Raw genomic sequence first — 21,285 nt, 5'->3', positions numbered from 1 at the left:
TAAAATCCTCCCTTACAGAGCTGTTCAGTAAACAGGGGAAGACAGTGGCTAAAAGCTTTCCCATCCTCCTCTTGGTCTTCTGCAGAAGCATACTGCAATCCAGTCTTCCTGGCAGGAGGCAGTGGAGAACATTGGTTTCAATCACACACCAAAGACATTTTTGTGCTGGAGCATCCCTCCAGAAATAGAGCTCTTCATCACAGCACTAAGTGAAATAGCAGTGTACTGTGAACTCTTGGAAGAATATGCTGCATCTTCCTCATTGTTTTAAGTTCATCCCAAATCAGGCCATGCCTTTTGCATGGTGGGGCCTGCAGTGCACAGTCCATAAGGAGAAACCATTGCTTCTATGTGTGACTTCTCAGCAAGGGGTTCCTCTCTTGGGGTACCCATTTGGCAAGCTGGGCAGGGGCTTTATAGCAGGGTGATGAGGGTGATCCATCAGCAGAGTGATGTGTCCTGACTGCAGAGGATGATTTGCCTTTTGCAGAGTTTGCTTTGCCTTTTGATCAACTTGATCAACACACAGAACTCTGGGTCACTCAGTTCACCTTAGAAGGCAATTGGTTACGTCTGAATAAAAGTCATAAAAGTTCCCATTTGCTTGGTAAACAAGTTCTTAGCCTGAAAGACTTTAGTGAGATAGATACTGAAGCTTCTGCTTATGGAGTAATTTTAAGGCATGTTGTTCACTTTCAGCTAATACAGACTTCAAATTCAGAGTGGTCTACTACTAGAAGGAAGCTGAATGGTTCTTGGAAAAGGCTACAACATTAACTGGTGCTATTTGGACACTGGGACCCCTGTATAAGTTGGAGATTTTGCCAGAACTTGTAGGACTGGAGAGTAGATCTGAAAGCAAAATTGAGGACCACATGAAATACATTGTTGAGTTAGTTACCAGACACCTTCACTTAAGAGTTGCATCGTTCATGCTTTATCAATTGCCATGTAAAATAAAGGGGGTGTTCAACAATGGAGTTGATGGAGAGCTGTGTTCTGGACTGGTTTTCAATATCCTGCAGTTCTCTAAAGTATAATTCAGATGTCTTTTTATAGACATCTGTAGCTGAGATGAAAAACACCCAGAGTCCCCTGAAGTTTTCATGCTGCAGCTTTCATATGTTTTTCCCAGAAGGAGGAAGTGTTTCTGTTTCATCCCTGTACTTTCCTTTATGGTACTTTGGACTTCCTTATTATTTGTTTCAATTTTGTCTATTTAGCAGCAATCTTGGGAGAGAGTATCTGCTCTTGCATTCTCTACATGTGATTTTTTATCCTATTTTAAGAGTATAAATAGTTCTGTTTCAAAATATCTATTGAAAAAGAAAAAGATGAGGTTGCTGTTGTGTGTTAAAGTGAAAATAGAAGATGTTCTCTAGGGCTACAGTTCAGTGATGCTTTGTTAACCAGCACACTCGGCATTTCATGGATGAACAATTGTAACTTTTCCATTTGGGCGAGCCTTGTTTGTGGGTGTGTGTGTTCATCTTTGTGTGTGCTATTTCTCTTTTGGCTCTGTTTCTGTACAGCTTTCAAGTTTCTTTTCCTTCATTCCACAGAGGGGATTTCGTTTCCGATACGTATGTGAAGGGCCTTCGCACGGTGGACTTCCTGGTGCTTCTAGTGAAAAGAACAAAAAATCATACCCTCAGGTCAAAGTAAGGACATAAAGCATTAATTCTGTGAAGTCAATGCAAGTGTCATCTTGTGTATGTGTATAAGGCCTTATTGCATAACAACATAAATTTGTATGAAGTTGCTCAAGACAGACTACATTTCAATCCTGACGTTCAAATTTGATTTTGAAAATAAAGTTTAAGTCCTGAGATGTGTGGGTCTGTTTTGGCACTGTTTTTATCTGCCAGCAGTTGAGCAGTAACTTATCTGCACCTACTGCCTCACTACCATTGTGGAGACTAATGGAGCTCTTCCTTAAGGTGCAGTTTAAGCAAGGCTTGCTCCGTTTCCATTGCAAAGCATGAGTCTGCTTAGTTGTTCCACTTCACTCTAGGATGACATATACTAAGTTTTCCTTTTTTTTTCTGTTCATGTTATCCCTTATTCAATATCTCTAGGGTACTCCATTCTTAGGAACTTAATTCCTATAAAGTAAATGTAGAACTTCTCATTTTAATAGGAACAGTGTTATATTCAGGTGTTCACTGAACTTTTTTGTGGTTTTTTTCCTCCCCTGGAAAAAAAAATTAAAATATGTTAATCAAAGAAATGTTCTATGGAGGCACAGTATGAAGATTAGAAAAGTGATTAATCATTCTGGGACTGGAGTATTGTATTTGCCTATGTTTCTTGCAGCAAATTTTTTTTTTCTGTGGAAGTGTGGAAAAGCTACACTGTGTCTTTTCAGTGTTCTTTTTAAGTTAAATGCAAACCTTGGTCTTCTTAGTGCATTACATCTTTGAACTGGTGCACTCCAAATTCTCATGAGGAGCAAGGTTAATGTATTATAATTCTGGTGTCATTTCTTAATGTATTCAAATCTTGGTGTTATTTCTTAATGTACTCTAATTCTGGTGCTCTTTTATGGCTTTATGGGGAAAGAAGGGGAGGTAAGAGTGGCAAGCAATAAACCTCTGCCTTGGTGTGTGCCACTCCTGGTTGTTCTCTGTGTGTGTGTGTAGTTTGTCTGCAGTTCTTGGGAAGGGCTGGAGTTTGGAACAGCTGCATCTCCTAATGAACCAGTATAAGCATAACATCATGGAAAATAATCAGCACTGGCAAAGGTAGCCTAGGCTGATAGTCTTGTGAATTGAGAAGAAGCTGGGAAAGATGATTTCATATTGCCTTGCAAAACTCTTAGGAAAAATTACTAGCCCAGGCAAATTATGTACTTCCTTTTTTCTTTCCTATTTTGACAGTAATGATGAACCAGTGAATGAAATTTCATTGGAATGTTCAGATATAAAATCATTTACTTCAGTTGAGTCAGATCTTTGGATTCTGATCCAATCTGCAATGATAATAATACTAGTGATACTTTATAAAGGTGTGGTAGGTCACACAATAGCATGACAAGCAGTTAGACAGGAAATGGAATTTCTCCTTGAGTAAACTAGAAAGCAGAATGTTCTTTGGCTTTCCATCAGACCTTCTAATTTCATTGATCATCACTTTTTAATTTCATCTAGAGCTTACACACACACACACATCCCTTCCCTTCCCTCCCATCCCACTGTGTGTGCATCTGGGTTTTTTTCCCTAGTACAAATCCCCACATGGCAACACCTGCTGGGAGAGGCTGGCAAGGGAACACAAGTGAATTCCTCAAGGCCATTGCTTGTTAGTGCCTGTTCTTGATTCAAGTGGTGCCAGGAAAGACAGAAGTGTTTCACACCTTTTCCTGTAAGTCTTTTCTGTGTTTTGTCAGAATGTGCTCACTTTGTCCTAACTGAGCGGAGCACAATTGAAAATTGCAGTTTTTTGTTGTGTTGGGTTTTTTTTTTGTTTGGTTTTTTAAATTTTATTTTTATTTTGGGGGTTTTTCTTTTTACTCTTGTGCCAGTGTTTCCACTATAAAACCTACATTATTTGATCACAGTGCAGTGAAAGGACAGTAGCATGAGCTTTGGCTGTACTATTAAAAAAAGGAGGTTTCGTGACAGATCTTTAACCCCTTGGCCATGGTGTGGTCAGTGCAGCTCACATTGGGATTGGCTTTGTGAGAGTTTGGCCAACTCTCTCAAAATTTACTAGTAGCTACCATGGGATGTCCTGAAAATAGACATCCTCTGTGGGCAAAAAACCATTGCAGTCTCCCTGCTCTGTTTTCATAGGATGAGGGATTGGAGGCCAAAACAAAAGCACATTTATGGGATGTGACCTCTTGCGTAATGTGGACTGTTCAATTTCACCCCTTTTTTTTTTCCTCTCTGCACTGTCACTAACTTGTAACTAACTTGTAACTAAGCTGGAACACATCAAGACATATCTCTCACATAAAGTCTGGAGTTTTGAAGACTTTGCTATGTCTCTAAGCAAGGTGTTTTGGTGTTTAATTATATGTTTAACCTCTCTCTTCATAGGATATTAGTAGATGTTGTAGGTCAGGAGTTAATGTTGCAGTTCTGCAATGCTAGTCTTTACACTTGAAACCAATCTGCACTGGCCAGCAAGGTGGAATTGGAGTAAAACCTCTTGTTTAATGGAACAGTCCTGACAAATGGAGTCTAGATAACAGTAGATCCCATAATATCAAAATCTAGATCCCATAATATCAAAAATGGGATTAATTTATCTTAATGGTTTATGGAATTATGTTCCTCTGCTTAGCCCTCTCTTTGCTAAGAGTAATGCTAATTTGTAGAAAACATTTTGCATATTCAGAGGATTTTATATAACTTTGCATATTATTAATGTTATTAATAACATTATTAATGATGTTATTATGGAGAACAGAGAAGTTGTAAATAATAAATATGTTACAATGAAGTTATGTTTTATGATTGCAACCTAAAATTCTTCATTTAAATTTCATTTTCATACACTTAGTGTAAGTAGCACAGCGCTGGAAAATTTTACTGTCTAGAACAGTTGAAACTAAAGCTTATTAATAAACTGCTTATTCATCATTACTATTTTGTTCAGAGGAGAAAGCAATCAGTAGTATAAAAAGAAAGGGTAAACCAGCAAAGTCTAATATTATCACCAGCATGCTTAACTATCTAAATTTTTTTTATTTTTAATTTGCTTGGGTTTATATATTTGAAAAAATGTGAGAAAACTCACGCAGAAAATTTCTACTGGCCTTACACATTTATCATGTGTGCCCTGGTCTTGCATACTGCTATTAGTGTGGGCAGATCCATGATTTACACTGAGGTGCTTGATCCACTTTTAGGTGTGACAAGAACTTGCTGAAGACAGCAGAGTGAAGGAAATGTCCTGAATTTTCATCTCCTCGGGGGCAAATCTACGTGGGTGGCTGCATCTGTAGTTCAGTGCTCTTTGTGAGCTGGATGTAAATGAGCTCCAGCCCCGAGTTCAGAGCTGTGCCTGAGCTAAAGAGCACCATCTCTCTGCACAAGAGTTTGGGCCCAGAGCACTTTGGCTTGTGAACTGAAGCTGCACACCACTTAGGCAGCCCTGAACCCAGGCACACCAACAGAACTGCCCAGCCAGTCGTGTCCTGGGGCTATCCCAAATTATACCTCAGTTTGGAGATAAGAGTTCTTGATTTCAGCACATTTACTTTGAGTTCAGGAGGAGAATTTATGGAAAATTACTTTGCTGATGAGCCTTGGTGACAAAAGGAGCATAGTTATTTGCTTGTCCCCCTGCCCCCAACAGGAATTAAATGTAAAGTAATATAGATTGCTGATTACAAGTCCAAAAAAATCACCTAACAACTGAATTAAGGAAAAAACATGAGACAAGAATAAGCAGACTCTTTGGTATAAATCTTTACCCCTCTTAAAAATCTCCTGAATCACATTCAGTGAGATTTGAGCTTTTTACTGGTAAGGCTGATTTAGCTGAATAGGAGGCACTGAATCTCTTTAGAATCTCTGTATTTTTGCCATTAGAGTGACCTCACAGTCAGAGGATCAGATCTTCAGCTCCAATTGGTTTAAATTACTTTACATGGCTTTTTCTTAAGTCTATTAAGTAAGTACTCAGCTGCCTACACGATTTGTACCACATCTGAAATACTTTGTCTTTGATTAGCAACTGAAAAAAAAGAGAGATACTGCTCTGTAAAAACAGGCTCTTTATAAAGAGTGAGTGATGCCTCATCTTTGGAGCACTTCTTGTACATACCTACATGCCTAGGACAGCAGTACTGACACTCTGAAGGACAGGCAGGGCTGGGGCTGCAGTTCTTTAACAAAGGGATTGGAAGGAGAAATAGGTGCTTTTGTAATGCTGGTGTTGTAGGTTTAATGTGGTCTTTTCCATCATTTGCTCCTGTTGTTGACCAATTGGTTCCTTTTCTTGCTTGTAAAAGTAACTGGGAAAAACATCTTTGAAGTATGAAAATGTTCTTATAAGTTTTTTGTAAAGTTTTGGAACCTATAAAAATTGGCTGGGATCTGGATTGCAGGAGGACATGAAATAACTGAAAAAACTTTCTACTCTTGTTTTGAAATTGACTCAATTTCGAGTTCACGGTGTCCTTTTAATCTTTCAGACAAATCTCTCAAACAGAAAGAGCAGATAAATGTAAGCCTGAAGCCTTTTAACTTTATCAGATCAATTGAGTGCTGCTTCAGGTACAGGATGTAATCAAGTATTACAGCTATACTCTGCCCAGGAACTCCTTCTTTTCTTTTTACCCCTCACCTTTAATTTGAAGTTCAGCAGCTATTTTTTGGATCACAGCTCTGATTTTGAGCCATACAGCATCCACATGCTATCTCCCACTCATGCTGAGTCTGTTTTTGTGTCAAAACCATAATCCCTATTCAGCATTGTAACATACCTTCTACCTTTTCAGGACTTTGACAGTGTTTCTTAAGTTCTTGTGCAAAAGCTGATCGTTACTTGAGAATTAATTTAAAATTATTCTGAAATTTTAGGCATGATTGAAGGACATTGAAAAGTTATTTCAGATTTAATTTGTGGCACATAAGGATTTTTAACCACTCAGACTATTTTCCTGGGCACCAAGTTACCCCAAATTAATCAAAACCAAGCAGGAAAGTCTGTCTATAAGAAAAAAAGGTAGAAGATGTTCAGAGACATTCTGTCCCCTTTGCAGCACAGGACATCAGACTGGATGACAAAAATAGTTCCTTCTTGCCTTATGACCTACATAAGGTATTACGTTTTAGGAGCCCTTTTGTTTTTCCCCTGAGAGGGAGAGACTGCAAAGATCATACTGAGCTGAGTAACGGGGCAGATTGCAATCTGGTTACCACTGCAGTTCTGTGCTGAGCTTTCAGGGGCTGGAAAGTCCTTGTCTTGCAGCAGTCCTGCCTCCAGTTTCACTGTGGTTTCTACAGCTGATGGGGGATTGTCTTGAACTTTTCTGATGTGACACCAGGACATCGATGTTATTCATAGTGAATATAGCACTGCAGATGTGCTGGGAGCTGTGTAGTAGAAAAAGACTTATTGGGTGAGGGGTAAAATGAAAAAAATTTATTTAAAGCTACCTTTTTGAGAAGTTAATTGTAGCAGTGGTGGTGACATAGTGTAGCACCAAATGCAGTCAATTTATTTTCAGATGACAGATGATCTCTGTACTGTTTCAGTCCAGATTTCAATGTGGAAACAGGAGGGAAGCATCAACCCTCTGTCTTGTATTTTAGAAAGTGCCACTTGTAAAATGCACATTACCGCAGTATGATACAGTTAACTAGCAGGAGTAGGTAATGAGAGGGCTTTTGCACACCTGCTCCTCCTGGAACAACTTTTTCATAGCTGGGATTTTTTTTGCTTTCAGCAGTGAGGGCATGCATTGTACGTATGCAAAGTGTTTCAGCTGTGATGGAATGGGTTCAAGAGAGGGGTTAACTGGAGTGAAGGAAGCTAGCAGGACTCAGTAATGTGGTGAAATCGAGGCAATCCCTCGCTATCAGCATTTTATCAACAATATAACCTTAAATATTCAGTTCATCACTGATTCATCACTTTAATGTTTATCGTGATCCTTTAATGCCTTGGTTGATTAGATCTATGTGCTGCTGTAATACAAAGAACTTAGCCCAGGGCAAATTAGAAGAAAAATTAGAGGAGGAGGGGGAAAAGCCCAACATTGATAAAAGGGTTAATTAAGTGAATTGGAAGGGAAGGTAATGTTTGCTTTTTAAAAAGTGGGGTAATTTTTATGTTCAGCATAATTTGAAAGTGGTGCATAACCCATAACAGCCTTGGAGTATTACTGCCTTGGAGTGAGGAAAGAAAATAAAGTTCTAAATAATACATGTAAAGCAAATAACCTACCAGTATGGTATGTTATTAGTAATTTTAGATGTGTTTTTGAGGCATTGTTTTTTATTAAAAGCTGTTAAAAATGTATGGTGATTAGAAACTGTGGCAAGGGGGAAAAAAAGTTTTGTAGGCTTTCAGAGTTGGGTATATGAAAGCAAGCACACAGATTATCATAGTTCTAGTCCAGCAAAATCCTAGGTGGGAATTCATTACATTACTTGTGTACACTTAAGGGAGATACTTACTGGACTAAGTAATATGTGTTGATGAAGTACATTGAGCTAACAAAATGCCTATTAAAATAGAATTTATTCACTGTAAAATCTCTACCTGAGGAGTCATTGTAATGTAGCCAGAATGTTTTATAACAATCATAATGTTTAAAAGTAATTTTTAAAGTCTTTCTGAATTGGGCGAAACAACGCAGGGTTTTTTGTTTAATTTTGTATATGCTTCTGAATGGGTAACAATGTTTATTGTGAATTCAATGTACTGATTGAAACTTAGGGAGAGCAATGTGGACTAAATGGCCAGAATGTAAAAGTGAGATTCATGTTTTAAGAAACAGATGAGGCTTTCCTTTAACTTTTTTGGTCAGTACTTCTGCCATTTGCATATCAAGTTTAATTGCAAAAGAAAGTGATGATCTGGTACAGTTAGTTTACCATTTGTATTTCATGAAGAAATGCATACACATTTCTCCTATGTAAACTTGATTGTACTTAACTGACAGAAAATACTCACCTGGAATCATTACTTGTTCCATTTTTAAATAATAGTAAGCAAACCATCCCACTTTCTTTATATTTATTTACAGATCTGCAATTATGTTGGACCTGCAAAAGTAATTGTCCAGTTAGTAACTAATGGGAAATACGTGCACTTACACGCTCACAGCCTGGTGGGTAAATTCTGCGAAGACGGAGTGTGCACGGTTCTCGCGGGACCCAAGGACATGGTCGTAGGGTAAGTCTGGGAGCTCCTCTGGAAACCTGAGCTCTGGGGCAAGCATCAAGACTGGAAAAAGCAATGCAGAAATACTCCTAAGAGGTAGCACTGTGGAGCACTCATCTCCACGCTCTGACCTCTGGATTTTTTTGTATCATAAATAGAAAATTTAATGGGGTTTTTGTTCATCTTTGTAGAATTTTCCCAAAGCAAGCTAAATAAATTTAAGTAACTAATTTTTTACTTACAATTTGAATAGTTTTAATCTCTTGGTGTGCAGTCTAAATTTGTGTTGTTAGTCCATTCTTTAAAATGCAAGTGTTATAATTTAAATTAGTAAAATTTAAATTAGTGTAAAATTAGTGTAAAATTAGTGTTATAATTTTATCACCTCTTTGATCAATATTTTACTTCTATAACCTGTCAATAGAAATGTAATGGAAAGCATTAAGAAAATAGGATTAGTAAATTTGAAATTAATGCAGGATGCGTATAAATATGAAAATACTGCATAAGTCAAACTTGTAAAGTTGAAAGCAGAAAGATTGTAGTGAAATTGTAGTTGGCCTGTTCTTGTTTAATTTGAAAGAATAAATGTTTATATCGGTAAATGGAGCTGAAGTTCCCAACCGTGTTTTGAGGCTTAGATCAGGTTTCATGCTGGCTGTGAGTTTTAGTTCTGTGATCTCAAGAATGTCTTTGTTGGTGAAGATGATGAAGTTTAAAAAGCTGAGAAGGTTGGGAGAGAGAGATTCTTTTAAACTGTAACTTTTGATGTCCAAGCCCAGTGCACTGACTTTACCGCGCACAACAATTTAAATAGCTTTATTTCAAATGCTCCTTTTCATCTTGAAAAGTTTGGCTCATTTTCTAACCTGTCTTGTTTTTCATCAGATGTTTAGAACCAGCTTTCCTGTCCTCACTTGACCCACATGAAAACTGAGTTATTGTCTTGTTTTCATACTTCCAAATCTAATTGATTTTTCAATATGCCAGCAGATTTTTACAAAAGCACCTTGTATTTTGGAAATTTTTATTCAAATAGATACCCAAAGTGTCTTGCAGAATGACCAGAGCCTTTCTTAAAAGATTTTATTTGTAAAATACTGCACTGTTTTCAGCTTTTTAGCTTGCTCTCCAAACCATTTTCAACAGATGGAGCATACTCTGAGCAGTTGCAGACACACAGAATGACATATTAATGTCATTGCCAAGACACAGCAAACAAAGTGTGACTACCAGATTTTCCAACATTTTGGAAATTGCTTTCCCAGTGGAAATCCGAAACCTGACAGATTGCTACATACACCATAAGAAAGTGCACCCATATGTTTGCTGTCATATAATGGTGCACATTTTACATGTTTTGTGATTTTGACTGATTTTTTTCCTGATGGAAAATTCTACCTCAAACACTAATAGGGCCCAAGTAAGCCTGTAGATTCCTTCTGTAGACTTGGGTTGTGTAGCTGCCTCTGGTAAGAGAAAGGCTGCCTATAAGTCTGGCCTAAAGCATTCCCCTAATCAAAATTTGGCAGGTTTGCAAATCTTGGGATACTTCATGTCACGAAGAAGAAAGTGTTTGAAACTCTGGAAACACGCATGATAGATGCTTGCAAGAAGGGATACAACCCAGGACTCCTGGTGCATCCGGAACTCAGCTACCTGCAGGCAGAAGGATGTGAAGACAGGCAGCTAACTGGTATGTGAAAATGATGGCCTGGTTTTAAATGCTCTTTTATTAAAAACAGGTTGAGCTTCTGACAACATAGATTCCTAGCTGGAAAAAGACCTTGTGTAGGACAACAGCCAATGTCTATGTGCTTTTAAAAGGTTGTGCATTGTCGCCGTGTTTTAGGGAATCTGAAAGGAGTCGGCTGTCAGTGCATGCATGAGAATGGAGAAACTTCCTTCCCCAGCTGCCTGTACCAACCTCTGCACCTGTATTCCATTGCTCTTATGCTGTTGAATAAGCTCTTCAGTAGAGTAATTTTGCATTATTGCAGCAAGACATGATATCTTTAATTAACTTAGGGACCTCCTTTTGAGAGCACTGTTTCATTCAGCTGCATTTCACCCATATCGCTGCTTTCAGGCACTATATAGAGGGACCAGCTGTCTTTTCATCACTCTTAACATCAGGAATTCTCATGTCCTTAGGGGTGGCCTCCATCCTTTTTGCAACCTTTATAAATTGAGAGCAGAAAGTAGTAATTTTCTGTCTTTTAATTATATAACTTTAGTAAGATCTGATGCACAAATTGCCAGATGAACGCAGTATAATTTGAATAGCTGCTCCACTCTGCTTAGAAAGGGAAAACCCAATGGATGCTAAATGTAAAGGAAGACATTTCCTTCCTATCCATGCCTTTGGATGTTTGTTTGTTCTTTCTGTTTTGTTAAGGATGCTCTACCCTTTGTGTTAATTCCTCTGCCTGTCAATTCCAGAACGGGAGAGGGAAATCATCCGTCAGGCAGCCATCCAGCAGACCAAGGAGATGGATCTCAGCGTGGTGCGGCTCATGTTCACAGCCTTCCTTCCCGACAGCAACGGCAGCTTCACGCGCAAACTTGATCCCGTCATATCAGATGCAATATATGACAGCAGTAAGTATATTTGGCTTTAATCACTTCTTTAACTAGGGACAGGCTCTTGTACACACAGAAATGACAGGTAGATATTGCTGTACATAGACTCATCCAGCCCTGCCTGCCTGGTATTTGATGAAAAACAAGTAAGTAGCCCATGGATAATTAACCCCATGTCTGTCCACGTACATACAGTATCTTGCTGGCTTTAATAGATGATGATGTAAGCCATAGAGGAAGATTTTATTTTGCTGTTAGCATGTTTAATCCTCCTGCTTTTATTATGAGGATTTCATAGGTTCTTGTTATATCCATAAGAAGGGCTTGAATTTTGCAGAGTTTTCAGTTGCTTTCTGTGACAAAGTGTTATTACATGAGATGTGAGGAAAAATATTACTTTGCTTCTATCTTTGTTGAGAATTTGACACCTTTCAGTTTTGGAGACCACCTGCTTGTCCATATTTTAAAAGATAATGCACCCATTTCCTTTAGATCTGTCAGTATTTTTTAGAGCATTCCTCTATTTGTCTTTTTTTCTAAGAGAATTTTTTCACTTCATGTTTTCCGCTATGCTGTTAAATTATAGTGACTCATCTTACTCGAACCCTTTCCGCTGCCTGAATTTTCCTTCCTGAGGCTGTGGGATCCCATGTTCTTGGTAGTCATTCTGTAATGACTCAGGAAAAGTACCTTTTTTTTCCTGTGTGCATCAGTCATGTCTATATTATTGCTTTTTAAGGACAAAGTCTAGATCAAAAGGTACTAAATGCAACTGTTCTGCTATAGTCTGTGCCTTGCTGTTAATTGGGCAATGTAGGTCAAAAATTTTGTCCCAAACTAAGGAGACAAACAAAGGTGACATTTTGTATGCATGTTTCTGCTGTTGTAAGTTGCCACACAGATGTCAGTTACTAGTTTCTGATCTCCCAAGCTGAATTCTTGATTGCTAATTTCAGAAGATTTTTCTTGGGTTTTGTTTGGGGCTTTTTTTGGATTCATTGGCACCATTAAAGCCTTCACAGAATAGACATAACTTGTGGTAGCATAACTTGCCTGTCACAGCTGCTTTCACTTATCAGATGATAGTTCTGTCTTGAGGACCAATAGTTGTCTGTGGATGCCTCTACTAGGATCTGTGGAGGTGGGCTTTTTTCTCACTGTCCAGTACACTGGCCAAAAACTGGCATGCTTTCAAGTACGCCACAGAGTCAAGCAAAGCACTGTAGATAGCAAGAAACAGGAAGCAGCTCTCAAGAGTGTCACTCTGTCAGAAAGCAGGGAGGAAAAAGTTACATTCTCTTGTACATCCCTGCTGTCAGAAAATGAGTACTAGTGTAGGGTGCTGGATGCAGGTCACTGCTGGGTTACCTTGCTAGTGCAGTAATTGTGCTGCAGTGGCTGGGACCTTATTTTGTAGTTCACAGTTTAGTCAAAGTTTAGAAGAGATGAGATTTTTCATTCATATGATTTATTAATGTTTAAAAAATGTTGATTTATTAATGTTTAAAAAAACACAGACAAATTCAGGTAGGTTGTATTGGAAGCTTGTCTTTCTATTGCATTTCTGTGTGTTGTGCTTGGTTGTGGTTTTTGAAGTCTAAATCTGTTACAAAAGTAAGCAGGTTTTTTTTCATCTTCCCTTTCAATAGAAGCCCCCAATGCCTCCAACCTAAAAATTGTAAGAATGGACAGAACAGCAGGGTGTGTGACAGGAGGGGAAGAGATTTACCTGCTCTGTGACAAGGTTCAGAAAGGTAAGAGTCATGAGTATTGTGAGGCACACCAGGGTGTTCATCTGGAGTACACATAAAGCCTCCTGTGCTCTCTTTAGTGTTGTCCCACTCTGATAGTGCAGCAGGATTTGTAAGCACTCAGCCTTTCTGGAAGTCAAGACAGCAGTCCAGAGATTTAATAAATCAAAATAGTCTATTGCAAAGCAAATTCAGCTTCTCTTGCCTCCACAGAGACCATGTGATCATCTTTGTTCTTCTCAAGTTTCTGCCCTTGCATATGTTCTGGAATTTTGTGGGGTGCTGGGTGATGTTCGACTCCATTAACTAACACCTGCTCTGAATTAGTCTAAATTTTCTGATTTATTTTTAAGTTCCTGATTGTGAAGAGTAAGTATGAGTATTCTCTGTTAACCATGGATGGGAGCTGAATGTGTTCAGCACTATTGCTAATAATTTTTATACGCTTATATAGAGGTCACTCAGTGTAAATAGATACTTCTGACAGGTTCATTTTCAGTCTCTGCTCATGGCTCTGAATGTGTGAGAATTCGGCAGTGTGGATTAGGATACTTTGTTTTTTTATTGGAAGATAATGGTTAAATGGGGTTTGTTATATTTGGGCTAAGTAAAAAAGAAAAAAGATGGGAGTAAAGGAGATCCTTTGTATTTTTCAGCTACAGGTACTACTTGGGACACCCTGGTGTAGATTACATGGTAGAGTGGGTGCCCTGTTCTCATCTATTTAGAAACAGTCCCTGCTCATGTTGTTAAAACCACTGTGACATTTTCTGTTGGTGCAAGCTGTCCTTTTCCATCTCTCTTTCTTCTAAATGCCCTTCTACCATTTAGGGAAGAGGGAAAGCTTTGGGGGCTTTTGGGGACTTTGAAAGAACTATTTTCCTTTACTGGTGCAAGCTCTCCTTTTCCATCTCTCTTTCTTCTAAATGCCCTTCTACCATTTAGGGAAGAGGGAAAGCTTTGGGGGCTTTTGGGGACTTTGAAAGAACTATTTTCCTTTACTAGTGCATCTACCCTCTGCCATCAGGAGGACTGAGATAAAACATAACTCTTACGCACAAAATAAATAAATAAATGTCTGACTCAGTGGAAGCCCTGTGGTGGGGTTTCCCCTCAGCCAGACTGGGGTTTCCCCTGACCTCACTGCCTTCAGCAACCTCCTGCCTGAAGGAACTTGAGCATGCAGGACAGCAGGACTGGAAGTGGTGGTTCACAGTCTTGAGACTAGCAGGTGGGGCACCTGCAGGGGAAGCAGGCTGTCTGCTGCAGAAGCCTGTCCTGCATCAGTCACCCTAAGAGACAATAGGCTTTTTCTAGCTTTTTCTCACGGGAGTGCTGTGGAAGGAATTTACTAGTGAGATGCTTTTCCTAAAAATATAAATAAATAAATTGAAAGAGAATGAAAGAAGATTTGTTCAGAGGAGCAGAAGCCAAATACCATGTTTCTGACCTGTGCCCTTTGGGGGTGAAGGATCCCTGCTGCCACACTGCTGGCTCACACCCCCCACATCTCTGAGCTGCAGCTCCACTGTGGCACTCTGCCAGCAGCAAGCGGAACTTGAACTGTGGCACTTCAGGTTTTGCTACAGTTTTTTGAACTGAAACTGTTGGAGGAGAGAGGGTGGTTTCTACATTTCACGCTTCAAGTTCTCCCCTCCTTACATGTTTGTTCCAAATAAGGCTCCTCTGGAATGTTTTATAACCCTAGAATAGGAAGATGATGTGAATCTAGTTCTCTTTTTACAGCTCAGTAAATAGCAACTTCAGTGAAGTCATTAGGATTAGGCTGATGTAAATTTGATGTCAAAAATGGGTTATTTCTGCTGTTTTCATAAAACAGATAAAGGTAGTTGATGTATTGTGTAGTATTTTCATCCAGCCAAAAAGTGACCATGTTGATACTTATCTGAAAAAACCATAGCCAAAGGTTAAACAAATGCACAAACATCCCAGAGTGTTACTTTCATTCTTTGCAGATGATATTCAGATACGTTTCTATGAAGAAGATGAGAATGGTGGTATGTGGGAGGGCTTTGGAGATTTTTCTCCTACGGATGTACATAGACAGGTAAGTAACAGAGCATTTGTCCCACCTCTGTAAGCTAGGATTATATTATAGTTTGTAAATTATGTAAAAGCATCTGCATCCCATACTGACCTCCTCTTTGGTTTGTTGCTTCCTAATAATAATAAAAACTTAACAGTTCTTTAAATACATCTCTTAGGTGACTAAGAATACAGTGTGCAAGGAAATTAGGAGAAAGCCCCATTGCTTTAACGTGCACCCCCTGTAAAATGAGATAGGACATATAAACAGCTCTGAGAGCTCCTGTGAACACAGAGAAAGCCACAGAAGAGATCCTAAAGGATGAGGGGACAAACAGAACAGTACTGACATATGGGATGTGGTGGCACTTAGCATGGCAGTTCTGTCTTTCTCAAAAGGCTTTAGGAGTCAACCTCAGAAGTGAAACTGAAAGCTAAAATGGAAGTTAATTGTTGTAACAGCCCTTTGCTCTGAACTTTTGCCTCCAGAGCTCTAAACTAACACCTTCAAAATAGTGCAAATGCAAAAGCCAAGTTGTCAAAAGCCATGCTCTGTGACAGATATGCGTGTCTTTGTTTCCTTCACAGTTTGCTATTGTGTTCAAAACACCCAAATACCGAGATGTCAATATCACAAAGCCAGCATCTGTATTTGTACAACTGCGTAGGAAATCTGATCTAGAAACAAGCGAACCAAAGCCTTTTCTCTACTATCCAGAAATCAAAGGTAACTCATTAAACCCATTCTAAGTTGGGTCCGTATGAATGTTTTTAATAAGATAGAACTGGTTGGGTGAGGAATTCTTGGTTTTACCTGTTATTTTTAGAAAATGTATTTGCCTCCCTGTTTTGGGCAGAGTCAATATGCAGTGTGGTTTATAATGGGTTTTGTAGGTGGTGTTGTAGGACTGGTAGGCAGTAAATCCATGTGTATTTTCTGAGTGAGGCTTGTTCCTTGCAGATTCCCTATATGCACTCATGCCTATCCATACAGTAGATGGCACTCTTCCTCTCAGTTTCTGCCAAATAATACCTGAAGAGATTTTACTGTCAGTACTCTCAGATGAAACCCTAAACCACAACCTGTTTGCTGCCTGGTGGAAAAGGCACATGTTTTGCAGTTCTTACCTTTTACCATCATGCCAATGACACTGATGTTTCTGTATTTTCTAATTGCCTGTACTAGTTTAGTAAGCCCAAGGCATTTCTTGTGCAAGCAGAGAAAGTGCTGTTTCAATCTCTTGTTTAAAATTTTAGTTGCTTAGAATTAGAGGATTGGTATTGGATCTGCTCCCTAAATTATTGGTGAAAAGAAGTTTAATCAGCAGATCTGTGCCCTTTGAAGTCTGGATTTGAAATGTTTGATGGGAATGACATTGGCAGTCAAGCTTTTAAATACCAATAATGTTGATGATATGGAAATGCCTTGAGGCCCAAGTCATAATTGGTGTTTCATTGTATTAAGATTATCTTTCTGCTTAGGAGTTTACCTGCCTGCAGGTTCTATCCTTCAATGTTTTCTGTGCCTAAGGTAGAGCTGTGTTGAAATCAACTCCCTGTCAGAGTCTCTAAAATAAATGTGCATTAGTGTGAGAGATTCAGGACAGCTGAGGAGGGAGTGGTGGTGGTCCAAGTGAGTCTACTTCACAACTCTTAAAATAAAATAGCACAAAGCATGAATTCACAAAAGCTTCCAGTTCCCAGAGGATTTCTTCTTGGTAATGATTTCCGGAACCTCTTCACAAGTGTTAAGGGAAGTGAAGTGTTCAGCTGCAGAGCAAAGTTGCCAGATTTGAAGCAAACCTCTTTTATGTGCCTCTTAATCGAATAAAATTAATTCAACATTATGGGCATTTTCAGATCCCCTATACAATCTCATCAAGAAATTGCTATTTAGAAACTATATTTTCCCCTTGTTGCAAATGTTCCCACAAATTTAAACCCACATATGTGGATTTTTGTGTTTCTCTGACTAGATTGCTCTCTAGGGTTTTCTCTCCTCGTCAGTGTGAGTATGCCTGATGTGTGCATGCATACATACTTACACATCATGTGTACCTGGAAACAATGCACGTGGCTTTGTCAGTGTACTGTCTCGTGTATTCAGCTGTCTCATCTGCTGCACTGACTGATGTGCCTGTGCATGAAATTTCTTTTCCTCATATGGCTGTTGAAAACTACTAGATGGTTTAATAAACAAATGATATTTTGTTATTTTCTCAACTGTTCTACTGGATTTTAACCCATGTAATGTTTGTATTCCTATTTTTGTAGCTCTTGTCATGACATTTTCACTTTCTCCAGTCATTGGGATAGTCCTTTTAAAGCTTTGTGTTTTGTTTTTCAGGGATACTAAGTCTTATTTTGTAATGACACTATAAAATAAGTTTAGGCTTTTTTTTTTCCTGCTACCCAGCATGGTTTGACAGTAATATGTCCCTGACTGAAAATAAGTTGTCTTTGTTCTAGTGGCTGTTACAGTATTTTAAGTAAATCATTTCAAGCAAGCATAGTTTTCACCGTTTCTTGCCATCCCTTAAACCAAAGTTGAAAAGGCACTGCAGGTACTCTGCTCTGTTGAAACTCAAAAGTGCCTTGGGATCCTCTGATAAGGCTCCATTTCTGAAGCAGATTGGCTTGGAAGAAGCGCCTGTGCTTATATTCCCCAAAGGCAAATTTTCTTCAACAAATTTGGGGTTTGGAGCACTTGTACTGATTCATGACTTGGCTTAGACACTGAAGAATTTCGGGGCCACTGTTCTCCAGGGTTCTCAGTACATGAGACACTTTTGAAGGAAGCTCTGAGTCCCCCAAGACATCTCCTCTGCATGTGTCCCCTCAGTCTGAGCGCAAGACAGTGACATGGCTGAAGAGACCAAGCAGGCCCAAGTGATGCTGCTGGTCTGACTGGGGACTTGGCACTGGCTTGTTCTCTCTGCTCCAATACAAAGATTTTCTGCTATTTGGAGCTGGAGGAAAACTGACTCTTCTACCATACTCTACATTGTCCTTTATAAACTAATAACTGTAGTGATGCTTTCTGTATGCACACCCTGTGTGTGCTGTGCCTGCCACCAGCAGGACCAGGACTGACTCCCTGCTCTCTCATTCCTTCTATCCCAGATAAAGAAGAAGTGCAAAGGAAACGGCAGAAGCTCATGCCAAACTTCTCCGATGGCTATGGTGGGGGCAGTGGCACCGGAGGTGGTGGCATGTACGGAGGGGCAGGTGGTGGTGCTGGCTCTGGTAAGGCAGCAGCATTGGGCAAAGAGGGAAGAGGGTTCTACTTTCAGAGCAGGACAGATGTTTATGCTGACTTAAGATGTAAAGAGGATTTTGTCCCCTAGGCATATAAGACCTGACTCAGTTGCCTCTATTCTATTGTTACTCAATTCAGTCAAGCATCTCCTTATTCTAAACACTTCATCATCCGATTTCCCTTCCCACTTTGGAAGCTTTGTTGCATCCTAGGGCCTTGGAGGCACTGAAATTCATGAGACAGCTCAGTTAACTGTCATCTTGGGTGTCTAAAATTAAACAGGTTCTGAACTGTTTCTTGGACCACAGTCTGAATTTGGCAAATTAACTCTGTTAGTGCAAAGAACTGTTAAAAATTTGGAGATACTCTTTAGTAAATTTTCTACTGTGCTCTATCTGTTGAAATCAGAGTATATCCGATATGCAGGACCATGAGAGCATTGCTTTGGTTCTTGCAGCAGAGCATTAAAAACCTATAGGTCAGCAAATGTCGCCTGAATCACAACCCTTTTTTAAAGCAGGGAATAGAGCAGCAGTTTTCAAACTGCTACATGTGTTGCTGGCAGCACATCTACAGCATAACACCAGAATACAAATGTGTTGTAATCACAAAGATTCAAAAGCACAGAGGCAGCTTGTGATGTCTCAGTTGAGTTTTAGAGGAAAGACATAGCAATACTACATTTGTGTGGTGTTGTGGATGTTGCGATAGAGAGTATCACTAGCCAACCACCTAGAATTTCTTTGGAGTTTTGAAGGGGTAGGGGGGAGCTCATCTTTAGCCTGGAAAATTAATTGGATGGAATAAAGCAGAAGGTATGCAGAAAATAAAAATTCAGTTCTTTAGGTTCAGCGTTCTTTTTGATGGTGTTCTCATTGTTTTTAGGATGTAATGCTATTGATTCTTAATCTTTCTCCATTCTTTAGGGTTCAGTTTTCCTTCATATGGATACTCTGCTTTTGGAGGGATGCATTTCCCTGGCACAACTAAGTCCAATGCTGGCATGAAACATGGTAACAGCATAAATGTCTTTCTTCCAACAGTTTAATTGAGTTTGACCTGTATCATTTTCTACAGTATAATGCAAAGTGTCCGGCAGGTCTAGCTAAGCATGCTGGAGAGGGCCTCTTCTCAAACCTCTGACAGCAGAGGGTTTGTGTAGCTTATACTGCCCTGCTTCTCTTTTTTCCTCTCCAAGTGTAGTTTCTTTTTACTGTGCAGTCCTGAGAAGCAGTGACCAAAACCCCTCCACGTGCTTCTGTATTCAGTGTATTGTTTCTAGCAACAGCCCTGTTGCTTGCTTGAATGTGTTGATTACAGATGACCCAAGGACTAGACTACAGAAAATGTATCTTCCTTTGTTGCCACAGTCTGGTACTACCCTGTAGCCCAGAGAAATCAATGGAAAAGATTAAGTTAATAATAAGGATACTCTTGGCTTCCTAAAATAGGAAGGTAATTTCAGATGTACATGTTGATTACTCCATAGATACTTCCAGAGTCTCTGGGATGAATTTGCTGTTAGGAAAAAAAAAATGTGTCTGAGTAATTCCGCTAGATTTTGTGTGAGTACTTCAGATTTACATTCTTGCACCATGAAGAGAGGTAAATCTGTTGTAATATATAAAAGTTTATTTCTAAAGTAGAGGCTATCAAAGACTTAACATCACTTTAGAGCAGTCACATCACTGTGTCTGTCTGTCCATGTGTGTTGGCAGCTGGAATTATGATTCCTGAGTTTAGTGATAAGTTTTACATTGTAAATTTTTGTATTAATTTTTCAGGGTTTGGTTTTGTCTAGTTGAGTTTTATCATTTGTATTTTAAAAAACAATGGTACGGGACATTAATTATTCTACTTTTTATTAGAAGGTTTATCAAATTGCACAGCTGAACAAGACAGAAAGAGCTGTGATAAACAAAGTGACCAATGGGACGTGAAACGTGATATGAAGGTGGAAGCCGTGGAGAGCACCGAGTGCAGAACATCTGCTCATGAGAAAAAGGAGGATTCTGGTTTTTGCTGTAAGACTGAAGCAAGCGAAGCAGATTGCAGGTGGCAGGGTAAGTGAGCAAGTAAATCTATTTAGGGCAAATCAAACTGCAGTACTGCAAAGCAAGCATTAAAGGTTTGGAAACTGCAAAAATGTCTGCTTGCTGTTGTCAGAACATGAGAATTTCCAAGATCTAAGGTCCATCCCTATACCTAGTTCTGTAGATAACCTTCCACCTTCCTACTGCCTTGGACACTTGAGCTTCTGCTGGTCGTGCAAGGAGATGAGACAGCTTTGCCTGCTGGGCATGTTTAACACTGCCTTTGAATAAACTTGTGCGAGGAAGGAAGCTACAAGAAGTGAAGGCACACGGAATATAATTGGCTTTTGATACTTGAGAGACTTTAGTGGATGAGTTAATGGATGTTAGTGACTTGCAGTAGGTCTTCCCTGCAACACTGCTGAACTGTGTGCAAAGTAGCATTATTGGTTTGAATTTAAAATGTAAAGGTATCTGTTTACAATTGGCAAGTACACAGTAAAATAACTGCAGTAGCAAAGTGTTACACATCAAACTAATGCCTAAACATTTTTGCTTTTTATGTATTTTTTTAATATATTTGTAGCTTTGTAGACTATTAATATGTGGTTATACAGTTCCCGGCATTTTTCCCACCCTTTTTCTTAGATTTTAGAGTAATAAGCTAACCTTCTAACACACTCCTGAAATACTGTTTAGTCTTATTTTCAAGTAGAGGGCCTACAGAAAGAACATTTCTTTTTTTCCAATCAGAATCTTAGAAGAC

At 39.2% G+C, this 21,285-nt stretch overlaps 1 protein-coding gene across 3 annotated transcripts in view; it reads left to right on the top strand.

Annotated features, from left to right (window-relative positions):
- The window catches only part of NFKB1 (nuclear factor kappa B subunit 1), a 57,907-nt gene that overhangs the window by 20,732 nt on the left and 15,890 nt on the right, over window positions 1-21,285 (top strand). For 2 of the 3 annotated variants that reach the window (XM_084205168.1, XM_084205166.1), the window contains exons 5-14: window positions 1,563-1,661; window positions 8,711-8,859; window positions 10,380-10,543; window positions 11,290-11,448; window positions 13,080-13,184; window positions 15,158-15,249; window positions 15,816-15,954; window positions 18,351-18,473; window positions 19,413-19,499; window positions 20,355-20,549. In XM_084205168.1, the coding sequence (XP_084061294.1) occupies window positions 1,563-1,661; window positions 8,711-8,859; window positions 10,380-10,543; window positions 11,290-11,448; window positions 13,080-13,184; window positions 15,158-15,249; window positions 15,816-15,954; window positions 18,351-18,473; window positions 19,413-19,499; window positions 20,355-20,549 (1,312 nt within the window). The remainder of the gene's footprint in view (window positions 1-1,562; window positions 1,662-8,710; window positions 8,860-10,379; window positions 10,544-11,289; window positions 11,449-13,079; window positions 13,185-15,157; window positions 15,250-15,815; window positions 15,955-18,350; window positions 18,474-19,412; window positions 19,500-20,354; window positions 20,550-21,285) is intronic. The other variant, XM_084205167.1, reaches the window with a different exon arrangement.

The sequence above is a fragment of the Fringilla coelebs genome (genome assembly GCF_963513975.1).
Source record: "Fringilla coelebs genome assembly, chromosome: 4".
NCBI lineage: Eukaryota > Metazoa > Chordata > Aves > Passeriformes > Fringillidae > Fringilla > Fringilla coelebs.
The sequence above is the reverse complement of the archived record's forward strand: the minus strand, read 5'-3'. Positions and strand labels throughout refer to the sequence as shown.